Here is a 13,949-nt window from a genome sequence, read left to right as displayed (position 1 = left end):
AATTCTCAAAAGCACATAATTTTCCTTTATATCTAGCTCTGAATCTTATACTCTGGAAATAGAAGTTTACATTCTCTATCAAAACTTGTAATAAGAAACATTCAGCCATAAAATATTTTACTATAACTTAAACCGATATGGAAGCAATAATGAAGGAAATAGCATTTGTCAGATCAGAGGCTCAGAACGTAGACAGGTTTAAAAGATTTCCAAATGCACTTTTCTTTGATTAGGACATCAGTTCAAAATACCATGCTGAACACATCTGAGACACATGTGTGCGGTGCAGTAATAAATCAGCTGCAAAGAAAAACATCAATGTCTTTGCAGAATGAACATGGTAGTTTTGAGCCAAAATTGCCACTTCACTTCTAGTCCCCAAAAGATTCTCAGATTTATGTCAGGTTAGCCTTCTTGTTGCATATTCCTATTATATTCCATGCCAATGCAAACTTTCCCATCATTTCAGAAGCAAGATTTGGGGTTAAGACGGCTGCAGTGGAAGCAAAATGCAAATTGAGCTTCTCTCAACTAGTTTGGGGAAAAAAAACCTTGGTCAGGATTGTCTGCCTAACAACTAATCCATCTGCTAATAAACATTCTTGCTTGCCAAATTGATCTTTGTGAATGCACCTCCCCCAAAAGCTGTGGGATGTACAAGCATGTCAAGCTGAAAACGAATTTCTGCATTCCAACTTCAGAACAAAAGTTGGCTGTCTGAGTGGCAGCATCTCAAGTTTTCCAGTCAAAGAAAGCAAACCTGAAATATGCCATTTTGCTCCTGGAACAGGCCTTTTCAAGTATTCTCCACTTGAAAAAAAATGTGCATGTTCCAAGAGATTTGTTTTGAAGCTGGAAACTCTCCGAGGTACTTCAGGCTTTGTTCCAACAGAACATAGCCATCTTGATTATCGCACGTATCGTCATTTTGTTGTGAATTCAGAATTAGTTCCCCCTTCACGTATTCACCTTTTTTTTTTAGCAAAGGGCAAAAGCAAAAATACATTTAATCGATTCATATCAAGAAAGCTGTCTTTGAACTTTATCCAATATTCAGTTTACAACAAATGGCTAAAAAAGATGAAAAATTCTACAAGCACTGCGTAATTATTAATGGTATCTTTCTCACCTTATAAAGTATCTTATAAACTAGTATGCACCTATTTCCATTTAAACATGCATGTGCTCATATCTCCACTGTCTACTGTCTTCCTTGATCCCCATTTTCCATTTTCCTAATGCGTGTTTATCTAAACCTGGAAACTTTCAGGGGGAGTTCCCAACAGTTTTAGGTTTGCATTTTTGTATTGTGCCGTGTTTTCTTTAAATGCTTGAAATAAGACTATTGCAATTCTTTTATGTTAAAAGACAACACAATAAATGTACTCTGCTCCAGATATGCTTTTCTGTCCTCCTAGGCTAGGGAGTCACTTTCATCATTACTGCTCAAAATTTCTTTTAGCAAATTTAATGAATAGTCCAGAAATCCACTTCAATAAAAACGTCACAGCAAATTAAGCAGAATATACAGAAAATAATTTTGGCAGCCAATGGCTAAGATTGGTTACACAACATAGAGATGATTTAAACAATGTATAAATGTGCCCTAAAGAGTTTGATGAAGGCTACTGTCCTTCAGGAACAATTTAGTCCCCAAGGATTAGCAATTACATCAATGGTTATGGAATTCAGTATATCATACATACATACAACACAATCAATAGAAACATATTTCAGAGATACAAACCTTACACTAATTTACACAACACAGCATACAAACCTGAGTCATGAATTCCACAATTCATGACTCAGCTCATATGCTGCTAATTCTAGAGCAGGGATCTCCAAACTTCAAAACTTGTGGACTTCATCTCCCAGAATTCCTCAGCCATAAGTCTTTTAAAGTTGCCAGATTTGGAGACCCCTGTTTTAGGGAACCAGGATTAGGAATCATAAAATAAGCTTGTCTTTCGGCAGATGTAACTGGGTTTTCATTGCTGCATGATAAATAGGTTTTTAATTTTGAAAAGTAAACATGAAATTATAAAATGTTTTTAAAGGTTTCCTCTTAACACTTGCTCCATTAATTCTAACATGGAAGCTAAAAAATTGATTTGTAAGCCACTAGAAAGCAATAAATCCAAGATCTTTATACGTACACATAATTCACCATGCTGGAAGTTTCTCATAAACTGTCAAAAAAGGAAGAAGTCTGTTAACCTGTCAAAAAAAAAAAATCCTATAGACCAGAAATCTAGGAAAAATGAAAGTTTCTTGGAATAATTTATATTCCTACCTTTAGTAATTAAGACTGCTAAAAAATTTTTTTTAAAAAACCCAAATAACTAAATAAAATGCCATCCTGAGAATGAAAAAAAAATAATATAATCTGAGCAATAAATATTTTTCTTTTAAAATGCACAGAGGGGCATCTCTATCAAATCTCAGAATATAGATGGTAGATTTTAGGAACAAGCCATTTAGCTAACACCAGCTATAAATTATATCCAACATTTTTAACTATAATAGGAAATACGCAGATGTATTGAAATGAGCATATGTTAATATAATCCAGATGCCTATGAAAACTCTAGAAATCTGTGTTAATAGATTTCTAACCTATAAAAATCATCAAACTCTCCGTAATACACATAAAGCATAAAATGTCCATGGTGAAGAAACATTTACCATATGAACAATTTGAATCAAAAGAATTAGTGTTCTGAAGTTTTTTTGTTTGTTTTTTTTAAATCACCATTACATCAATTATTGTATCCTGTTTCTGTCAGAACAAGCCCAATTTGCAAGAGAAGGCTGCTCCATGGGAGTTATGTTAGAGACACATCTCTTTCTGGCCCTAGTCTTCCTGACTTTATGAAAATGCCGTATCACAAGTGATTATTTTTTCTTAAGAGATTAATATTGGTTAGTTCCAGATTAAAGAGAAAGTCCTAAAAGTTCCTAGGCACCAAGACATACAGACTGTTATAGATTAATTGCACCCAACCGACAACAAAAAACAAATAGTTATCTTCGAGACCGCCTGCTGCTTCGAGACGGCCTCCCACCGACCCGTGCGCTCCCACAGAGAGGGCCTCCTCGGGTTGCCATCAGCCAAACAATGTAGGCTGGTGACCCCCCAGGGGGAGGGCCTTCTCTGTGGGGGCACCTACCCTCTGGAATCAGCTGCCCCCAGAGATAAGGAGAATCCAAGACCTCGGTGCCTTCCGCCGTGCCCTTAAAACCTTCTTTTTCCAGCAAGCCAGGCTGGCCTAACACTTTTTAAAATATTTTTAATTGTTAGTTTTTAATCATGGGGCCAAATTTATGTATATCTTTTTAATTGTATTTTAATGTTTGTAGTTTATGCTTTTACTTGGCTGTTCACTGCCCTGAGTCCTCAGGGAGAAGGGCGGTATACAAATTTAAAAATAAATAAATAAATAAATAAATAAATAAATAAATAAATAAATAAATAAATGAATGAATGAATGAATGAATGAATGAATGAATGAATGAATGAATGAATAAATGAATAAATAAATACAAGACCATATTACATTCTGCCGGTTAATAAGTGAGCCACTGTCTTTCATACCAATTGAAGTGGTCTTTAGGGCAGCTTCATTAGAATAACTTTATTGTCACTTTGAATGTACACTATAATTGGCACACATTAAAATGAAATTTCATTGCATACAGCTCCAATACACACTACATAAACATGACAAAATAAATAAATACAAAATTATGCATATACCCATATATATTTTATGACACGGAGAAACAACAGTCTCCTGTTCATGTGGAATAGGATGCAGTACAGGTAGTCTTTGCCTTCCAACCATTCATTTAGTGACTGTTTGAAGTTACAACAGCACTGAAAAAAGTGACTTATGATGGTTTTTCACCCTTCCGACCATTGCAACATTTCCCCAATGTGGGCGTTCGGCAACAAGCATGTATTTAGGGATCTGCTGCATTATCCCAGGTTCATATGATCACCATTTATACTAGAGTTGGGAGAGCTCCCAGCTAGCTTCCAACAAGCAAAGAATGGGGGAAGCCGGATTTAATAACCGTCTGATTCACTTAACAACTACAGCGATGTGCTTAACATCTGTGACAAAAGGTTGTAAAATGGGGCAAAACTCACTTAACAACTGCCTTGGAATGGAATGGAAATCTTGGTCTCAGTTGTGGTCGTAAATCGAGGACTATCTATAATCCAACTGGTGGTCATGAGAAAACCAATTTTCATTGTGAGATCCTTGAGCATCTGAAGTTTCTGAAATTGTTTTAAAGGCAGTCTTCTGTGGAGTCCACTTAATAATTTTACTTTCAGCATAGCCGGAAGAAATACCAGAGTTGCAATTAAACCATGTAACTGGAAGTAGAACTCATAAATCATGAATGCTTTTGTTGGGGGTGATAATCCTTTCCCCCAAAAAAGCAGCTAAAATCTGTATTAAAAGAAGCAAACCTTCACCCAACCAAATGCAACTGTACCCCAACTGGAGCAAACTTCAATTTATTATCCTCTTATTACCCCTGAACCAAGAATCCAGCAACTTCCCACAGAAACAAATACATTATTTATACACTTTTTTCACAACATTAGCAAAACTTCAGAAGATTCCCCACTAGTTTACATACAAGACAATAACTTGTAGAATAGTGCAGGCTACAAACCAAGGCATCTAACAGAAGCCTCTTGATGTCACTATCTTAAACTAAACTTCTCAGAAGGAAACGAGCAATTGTAAGTTAATGCCCTCAAAGAAGCATCTCTTCAAAGACTGATTCCCAAGGCTCTAAGGCACTTGAAATGACATTCAGAGCATACTACAGTGAACTCTTAAAATTTGCATGGTTCCCCTGGTTTGTAATCATGTTACTCCAGAATTCTTTAACTGAAATTAAGCATAGGTAGAACTTTATACTATTTTCTTCAGCTCAACAGACCAGGAAAGTCTGTTATTCGTTTTATAGCTGGGGAGTAGAGTGTTTATAAAGAACATATGGAAAACGCTACTTGAAAATCCAGGCCTTGAATGAAAAACAGATGACGTTTCAAGGAGGCAATAAAATGTGCAGTGAGGTACACATTTTCACAAAGAGCAAAAGAAATGGAATAAAGACTATTTTAGCTGAGCCCTGGAGCCCCATAAAAACTACAGTACTATTCAGCTGCATTAGGTCTACCCTTCAATGATTCTGCCAAAAGAGTTCACTGAATTTTCAATCATGCACTTTAAACAACAATTATGCAATTTAGTTATCTACAACACTGTAGACAAAACAACTTTCAGGAAAGCCAACATTAACCTTATTAACCACAAACTACTCAAGCACATACAGTCAAGCTTAATAAAACTGTAAGAATCTATCAAAGGAGTTTCAAGTTAGCTGGAATGAAATCTCAGAATTGATGTCATGTGATTGGTTAAAATGGCCAGGGGGAAATACTGGTCACATTTGCCCAAAACACTGAGCTACAACTAGCTAACCCACTGTGTGAATCCCACCAATGGATTTTTATTCATTTGGCAGTTAGGGTAACTGAATGAATCACATATAAATAAAGTGCGAACCTAACAATCAACCACAGTATTAGTAAAGGGTACCCCAAAATCAGTGGTGGATTGCTCCTTGTTCGGACTGGTTCGCAAGAACCGGTTGTCAGCCCCTCTGGGACTGCCTGTGCTTCGCCGGGCAAAGTACTACACGCACACAAAGAGCGCCAAACCAAGTTTAATCGAGCTTACACGGCGGCTAACAGTAGGTGCCAAAGTCCTATGTGGAATAAAGTCGGAGACAGGCGTATGCAACTCTCGAGGGGCTTTATAGGGTGTATAATTGCATGTAATAACGCTCTCCGCCCATTATCCCTCACAGCTGTTTGCAGTTTAGAGTTGCCACTCGCCTTATTCCCTGCATTCGCGCGGACTGACGATGTCATCCTCAGGCGCTCTCCCTGACTGCGAGGTCATAACGCCATCCTCCTGTCAGCTAATGATTAACCATCAAGCCCCCCCTCCGTGTACCGTCCACCACCAAATATCACCGTGTAGCCTAGGTGCAACAACCCCCCCTCCACCGTGCCCTGTCGTGGGTCATTCGAGTCAGTTGTCGCCAGTCCCCTCGCTGTGGATGCTCCGCTGGCGCGATGGCGCTGTGTGTCGAGGGGTACTTGACGCTCAACACCGGTAGTAAAACCGGTGGGAGGCCCCGCCCACCGCCCTGGATGTTGTCATTGGTGATCTGCGTGCACGCGAATGAAGTAAGCGCGACCCCGTTGCAAACTGGTAGTAAAAGTAAGTAGAACCCACCCCTGCCCAAAATACACTACCATAGATGAAAAAGTAAAATTTATCATTACCTAAATAAATATTGGAACGAGATCTTACTGCCTTCAATATTCTACTCTTTTAATTAAAAAGCTGCTATTTAATTAAAACAGCGTGAAGAAACCTTCAAAGCCAGCTCACAACTGAAGCATCATGTTGTATCCAACATAGGACTGACTTGTATGTGAAGCACTATTGCCTACAGTAGAGCAATAAGAAATAAGTGATAAGTTTATTAAGATGCAGAGTTGCTGAAATACAATAAGGTCATTCTTAAGAGTCCTTGTATGTGCTGCCTGTTTGAGAACTTCCGATCAATAATCCAATTTAAAACTAAAGACTGCAAGCAAAGGCGGGTAAACATTCCAAAACCAACATTAGGAATCACATAGGTAGCTAAAGAAAATGCTGCTGTCATTTTTGCCAAAAGAACATATACATAGAAAAGAGTGATCAAACTTTTGCACCTGTCATATTCCTGGTTTTCTTATCTTGAATCTGTATATAAATATTAGATAGACATTCAAATTCGAAAATGTTATGCTTAACTTTGAATTATGTAGATGCCTCATTGAAACATACAATTTGACCAAGGGTGCCTATACATTTTTTGTGCATCTGTTTATCCTTTTCACTTCAGAATGAAAGGTTAGGCATTATGTTCGGAGGAATGAAGCTGAAATGTTTTAGAGAATGTAAAACATTATAATCTTTTTTACATTTTTAAAAAATATGCAAGTAATCAGACTACTAAAATGCACAGTATTCATGGGCCCAGTGCTTCCTACAATTAGCACATCAAGGACTTCAGTGATACAACAGGTGTCATCCACCTGATCTTGGAGAATTTATAAGACTTCCAAGCCAACTTGGTAGTTTCTAGTCCAAGCTCCAGTGCGGACGGCTCCATAATCCCTCCCATACAATCTCCTTGTGTGTCTTTGTTGAGTATGATACATAACTAAACTATTTAAATCTCGAGCAATTAAATCTTGATTTTGTTAGAACATTCAATGCTTCAGAAGCATCACCCTATGTAACTCTTAGAACTCAAAAACTCAAAAGCAATCATTCTATTCTTCCCCTATTCAGGAATTGCAAACCAATGCAAATACAAATATCAAAACAGTCCTCTATATATTAAAGTAGCTGTGGGGTTTTTTTAAATACAACTAGGGGAATCTTTTTTATCCTATATTGTTAAATATTTTTTTTAATTTTTCTTTACTTTTTAGGGAGCATGTAGGCATACTTCCTGAAGGTAACGTAACATCAAAACAGCTTCCCCCCCCATCTGTTCCTATATGGCAAATATTCATCACTCTCAAAATTTTCTCTTACTGCAGATCAATGATTCATTAACATTTAAAAGAAAGTCATATAATGCTATGATTATTGCAAGTTTGCAAACAAGAACAGTCCAACCCCCTGTTCCAAATAGGAAATTCTACCCACAATCTTCTTCCACGCTCATTCTCTGGCACCTGGTATTTGGCAGCATGCTGGCTGACCCTGGAGGTAATCACAATTGACAGCTATTATAACCAATGGCGTCCATCTGCCAACTTCTCCAAAATCTCTGCTGATAGCCTGGAGAATTCTCTTGAGCAGAGGTTTTTTGTTTGTTTTTTAAGGGGGGGGGATGGGAGAGATTCTCTTGCATGATCAGAAATCCTTTTTGTAGAAAACTGATTCCAGCCCTCTAAATCTTCCATGAATTAGTTTAATCCTTTGCTAAAGTCATTATACCTCAAAGAAGTATATTCTATATTTTTACTATAAGCAGAGATAATAAAATGTCCGATCTGTCAAATTCAAGTGCCGTGTCTGATTAAACTGATCTACAACTGTGAAATGCTTCTCTAAGTGTATAATAACCTTCAATCTTTTAACTAACTTGTTTATAAAGGACTGATTAGCACAGACACTGGAATACATTTGCTTCACATAAATAATGACCTTACACAGCATTAGGATATATTGAAGATGTGATTTTTCTTGCTAAAAACAATCTTGATGTTTAAAAAAAACTCTGAACAAACCATTATTGTGTGCATCCATGTCCATCATTACAGAAAGCTGTGGCACTAATTCTCAACAGAGGCTCTAGTATCTCAGAAATCACTTTAAATGACATATTTGAAATAATTCCTGTCACAATCTCAACTCCTGACCTTTTGAATTTTATTTTCCTTTACTTGAAAAAGTGCTGAAATTTCACTGAAAGGATCTGTTCAGGTCATTAACACAGAAGATAATTAGGATCAGGAGAATGACACTCCTGTTTACATATAGTTAATGCCTTTTATAACTACCTAAGAGTTGGGATGGACATAAAAAGCTGTCTCCTATTCTGGCTGCATCTTGTGAAACCTGAATTTAAGGTCTGAAAGCTAAATTGAAGCTAAATTTTGCATAAAGAAAATTAAGAGGAAAAGCTCCTATCGCAGTTCTGCCATTCTGATTTCCAAGTATTAATATTTAGATTAAAGTTTCTATCCCATCTTGGTCACAAACCAAAGAAATTGGGGTGTTGTTTTTTTTAAATAAATGAGACTGGCAAGTCATAGTCATTTCGGACTCAGTTCTGCATTTTTTAATCTGTTTGTATCTTGTAAGAGAACCAAAAATTCAAGGCGGTTCCTGAGACAAAGGGACATGGTAAGAACAATCATTTCAGAGAAAATGTCCTATTCAAATGATCCAAACTACTCTTTACTCTATTGCCATGTTGATTTCTCCAACATTAAGATACAGAGAATCATGCAAATTACTTTGGTATGAAATACTACCTCAGAGCTCTAGACCCTAACTTAGTTATGCAATCAAGTCAAATCCTGGAAGGAAATATCAGACCAAACAGCAACAAGAGCAGTTCAGATCAAACTGCATCTTCTAAGTCTATACAAAGAAAGCTTCATTTCCATTACCTACAATTTTCTTCTATCCTGCCTAAAAGCAATTAACGTTAAGGATTGACAAAGAATTAAGCTTTAGTTCTTAGCTTGTATATATGCAGTCTCATCAGTATCAAAACAGAAGCGTGTCCATGATGCTCTGTCTACATGCAATATGAAAATAAAAATTGTTAGATAAAAGCAAGGCAAAAAATAGGTCATAATGGTGTTTTCTTCAGTTATAAATGTTAAGCTTTATCTAACTATCTGTTGTATCTAAAACACCTTTTAAGTAGGACATTACATGGAGTGAAGCAGGTCAGGTTATCTTGGGACAATTTCCATACATTATATACCCTGTGATTTTTATCCCAGGCTTCCCTATACCCGCATGACCAGATGCAGGGGTCCTGTAATTTTCAGAATTCATAGGAAAGGAGATAGAACTGCTAAGTGCAACACTGTGAAGGTTAGTTTGCTTTCTCTAGCACTTATCAAAGCATTTAATCAAAAGCACAGTAACTAAACCATTTTTCTCAGACCCATTGCCCATTCAGTACTTGCTCTGCATTAACAAATATTTACCTTAATTTTAATAGGTGAATCTATATAAATCCAGCATAACTGACTCCCTATCTTCCAAAAATAATGTAACATCATAATGGTAAATCGCTTTCAATATTAAGGTAAACTGAAATGAAAAAGTAATAAAGATATTTAACTTGGCTGTTTTTTCTCATCTAAAAGCAATAATTAATAATGGTAACAAAATGTAACAGACCTTCAAATCACTAGTTGCATCACTCGTAGAATAATAATAGTGTCACTGACACCTGGTGCTTTAATTATCCTCTACAGAAAACTTTTCTTATGCCAGAATGAACATGTTCAAAACTAATCAGGAAGATTAATCAAAGTCACTTGTTGAGATGGGCACTATAGAAATCAAATACACAACCCTTTATTTCAAAATAAAATGCAGTTAATTATTAACGCCATGATATCATATATCTGATGAAACATTCCCAACACAGTTCCTTTAATCAAACTACCTTCTGAAATGGAAAGTGAAAGTTTTCAGGTTTTCCAGGGGCTTTTATCTTGTCCACTAATAAACACAGAGACAGAAAAAAGTCTCTGAAGTTGAAGCCATGCAGGAAGAGGTGGGAAAAGGCTGTCAATTTACAGCCTTTTCCAAAGTATTTGAAGCTGCAAAAAATTTAGAGGACAAGGTTTTATACTTCCCACCATATATTTATACACTGCAGAAAAAATTACATTCCTGTATTTATATGAGAAAGTAATTTATAAGTAACTTTTTTTGGGGGGGAATCTATCCTACATAAATTTAAATATTAAGAAATTTGGTTTACTACTTTCTCAAAACTAAGATTGTCCCTGAACTTTCCCAGAAGCTACACATTCACCATGATCTTCTATAAGATTATATGGCAAGACACAAAACCAGAAATAGCCTAGCAATTTTTATACGATGAATTACATCTATCTTTTAAGTTGTAGGTTTGATCCTAACCTGTATGTTACACATGCAGCAGGGCGATTAAGCAGTAATTTTATATTTTGCATTGGCGGATTTCATGTTGCCCTTCTGTCGAACCACTTTTTAGGAACCACAAGCAGCATCAAAAACTTTTGCCATTTCTGTCGAAATCCAATTCCCACTGGATAACGCGCTGTTGTTTTATTAACTAAACTGAGAACAGGTTTAAGTTAAAACAGTAGTATGAATCATCCAGATGACTTTTTCATCTCATATTTACATCAGTTCTACCTCAATACAAATACCATTAAAAACCAAGAGCATATGTACTAAAAAAAAGACTCCGAGATACTTTTTTTTTTAAAAAAAGAAGCTACTCCTATAAAAGCCCACAAAACCAAAAAAAAAAAAAAAAAAAGGCTTAACCTAAAAACATACGCTTTTGTTCAGAAACAAAAACTGACCTTCATTCATCGCACAAACTCACTTCTATTAGTAAACCCAGCACTGATGCAACACCGCATTTAGATGTTTTAATGGGATCTCGCTGGGAAAGGAGGGCAGACTATGAATTACCTCATTCAACTATGGTTTTTTTTTTGGGAGGGGGGGGAAAGAGATTTTGACTTTAATCAAAAAACCTTTCAAACGTAACCCATCCAAGTTTGAAACGGGGTACAAAAGGAGGATCAAAGAAAAGCTCAATTTTTTTGGGGGGCTGTATATTTGTAAAAAAAAGGGGGGGAGGAAGAGAAGGTGGGTCATTTTAAAAAGGGGGTTGCCTGTTGAGAGGCGCCCAATACCCCACATGGGGTTTGTATACAACCCCCCCACACACACAAAAAAAGCGGGGTGAGGGGGGGGGGGACCACAACCCCGCTGCTGGAAGGATACCGACCTGTCCTCGGAGTCCATGCGGCTGAGCGGCTCCCCGTCGGAGGAGATTTCCAGGCTGCCCCTGCGGCCGCCCGACGTGGCACTGCAGGAGCTGCTGCCGCCCCCGCCGCCGCTCCCGGTGCCGTAGCCTTCGTCAGCCCCGGCCGACGCTCCTCCGCTGCTGCCGCCTGTCCCCGCGTCCCCTTCGGACGATGCCGACGACGCTTGTGGGGCCGCCGACGCCGACGCTTCACTGGAGTCCCCGCCGCTGCTGCCGCCGCCGCCGCCGCCACCACCGGAGCCGTCAGGCCCTCCGCCCGCGCCCACGCCGGCCCCGCCCGAGCCGCCCTTGACGTCGGCCTCGCTGCCGCCGGGGCTGAGCGAGCGGGCGTCGTCGGTGCAGCAGCCGCTGGAAGAGCCGGCCTCGGCTTCCTCCTCCTCCTCGTCGTCTTCGTCCTCGGCGTCGTCGTCCTCCTCCTCCTCTTCGTCGTCGTCGTCTTCCTCCTCGTCGTCGCCGTCCTCCTCCTCTTCGTCGTCGCCGTCTCCGGCCTGGCTGGCGCTCTCCGGGCTGGGCTCCGACATGCTTTCCGCCCCTTCGCCGTTCAGCGCCGCTGGGGGCGGCTCGGCCTCAACTCCCGCCGCGGAGGTGGAGGAGGAGGAGGAGGAGGAAGAAGAGGAGGAGGAAGAGGCGGAGGCGGCTTCGCTCTCGGCCGCCTCTTCGCCTGAGGGCGACGCGGAGGAGGAGGAGGAGGAAGGCGGCGGCGGCGGGACCGCGGGCGGCTCCGCCATGTCGCTCAGCTCGGCCGCCATGACGTCTGGGAGTCGCCGCGCCGCTCCTGCCCTGGGAGACTCAGCCCAGCGCGCGCACGTGTACGTGCGGGCGGGCGTTCGGGGAGGAGCCTGAGCCGACGAGGGTGGGCGGTGAAGGGTAGAGGGGGGGGCGTGGCTTTCTCTGCGGTTGCCGTTGCAAGCGCTTGTGTGCGGTATGGAGTCCGCCTGCAGACAAAAGGGTTTAAAGAAAGGGACTCGCGAACCAAAAGGGAAGGCAAGGCGCGTGCGCGTCCGTATCCCGGTCGCTTTAAACCAGGGCTGATCTCCAATCTCGGAAACTCAATGGATATATAGAGAGAGAGATGGACTTCAGTTCCCAGAATTCCTTAGGCCAGCCGTTGGTGGGCTGGAGTTTGTGGTTTACACCTTTTAAAGCGGTCCAGGTTGATAAAACGTGTGGCCTAAACTAAACCCAGAAGCCTTCAAATTTGATAATTTTAAAGACTTGTGGACTTCAAACTCCCAGAATTCCCCAGCCCATCTAGGTAGGCCTCGAGGACTACCTGAATATTGACTGAGGAATTCTGGGAAATTGAGGATCACGCGTCTTAGAATTGCCAAGGTTGAGAAACATTGGTATAAATCAGAGGTCTTCAAACTTGGCAGCTTTAAGACTTGTGGACTTCAACTCCCAGAATTCCCTAGCCAATCTAGGTAGGCCTCGAGGATTACCTGAATATTGACTGAGGAATTCTGGGAAATTGAGGGTCACTCATCTTAGAATTGCCAAGGTTGAGAAACATTGGTATAAATCAGAGGTCTTCAAACTTGGCAGCTTTAAGACTTGTGGACTTCAACTCCCAGAATTCCCCAGCCAATCTAGGTAGGCCTTGAGGACTACCTGAATATTGATTGAGGAATTCTGGGAAATTGAGGGTCACGCGTCTTAGAATTGCCAAGGTTGAGAAACATTGGTATAAATCAGAGGTCTTCAAACTTGGCAGCTTTAAGACTTGTGGACTTCAACTCCCAGAATTCCCCAGCCAATCTAGGTAGGCCTTGAGGACTACCTGAATATTGACTGAGGAATTCTGGGAAATTGAGGATCACGCGTCTTAGAATTGCCAAGGTTGAGAAACATTGGTATAAATCAGAGGTCTTCAAACTTGGCAGCTTTAAGACTTGTGGACTTCAACTCCCAGAATTCCCTAGCCAATCTAGGTAGGCCTCGAGGATTACCTGAATATTGACTGAGGAATTCTGGGAAATTGAGGGTCACGCGTCTTAGAATTGCCAAGGTTGAGAAACATTGGTATAAATCAGAGGTCTTCAAACTTGGCAGCTTTAAGACTTGTGGACTTCAACTCCCAGAATTCCCCAGCCAATCTAGGTAGGCCTTGAGGACTACCTGAATATTGATTGAGGAATTCTGGGAAATTGAGGGTCACGCGTCTTAGAATTGCCAAGGTTGAGAAACATTGGTATAAATCAGAGGTCTTCAAACTTGGCAGCTTTAAGACTTGTGGACTTCAACTCCCAGAATTCCCCAGCCAA

The 13,949-nt window shown here is 40.0% G+C and overlaps 1 protein-coding gene across 5 annotated transcripts in view; it reads right to left on the bottom strand.

Annotated features, from left to right (window-relative positions):
* Window positions 1-12,449, bottom strand: part of AEBP2 (AE binding protein 2) — a 48,449-nt gene extending 36,000 nt beyond the window's left edge. For 3 of the 5 annotated variants that reach the window (XM_070947303.1, XM_070947304.1, XM_070947305.1), the window contains exon 1: window positions 11,647-12,424. In XM_070947303.1, the coding sequence (XP_070803404.1) occupies window positions 11,647-12,413 (767 nt within the window). In that variant the 5' untranslated portion in view covers window positions 12,414-12,424. Of the gene's footprint in view, window positions 1-11,646 lie in introns of all 5 variants that reach the window. The other 2 variants (XM_070947306.1, XM_070947301.1) reach the window with 2 other exon arrangements.
* Between the last annotated feature and the right edge of the window lie 1,500 nt (window positions 12,450-13,949).

The sequence above is a fragment of the Pituophis catenifer genome, unplaced genomic scaffold, assembly GCF_029215685.1.
Source record: "Pituophis catenifer annectens isolate HBS135680 unplaced genomic scaffold, rPitCat1.0.hap2 SCAF_7, whole genome shotgun sequence".
Classification (NCBI taxonomy): Eukaryota; Metazoa; Chordata; class Lepidosauria; order Squamata; family Colubridae; genus Pituophis; species Pituophis catenifer.
Note: the sequence above shows the minus strand (reverse complement) of the source record. Positions and strands in the feature narration are given on the sequence as shown.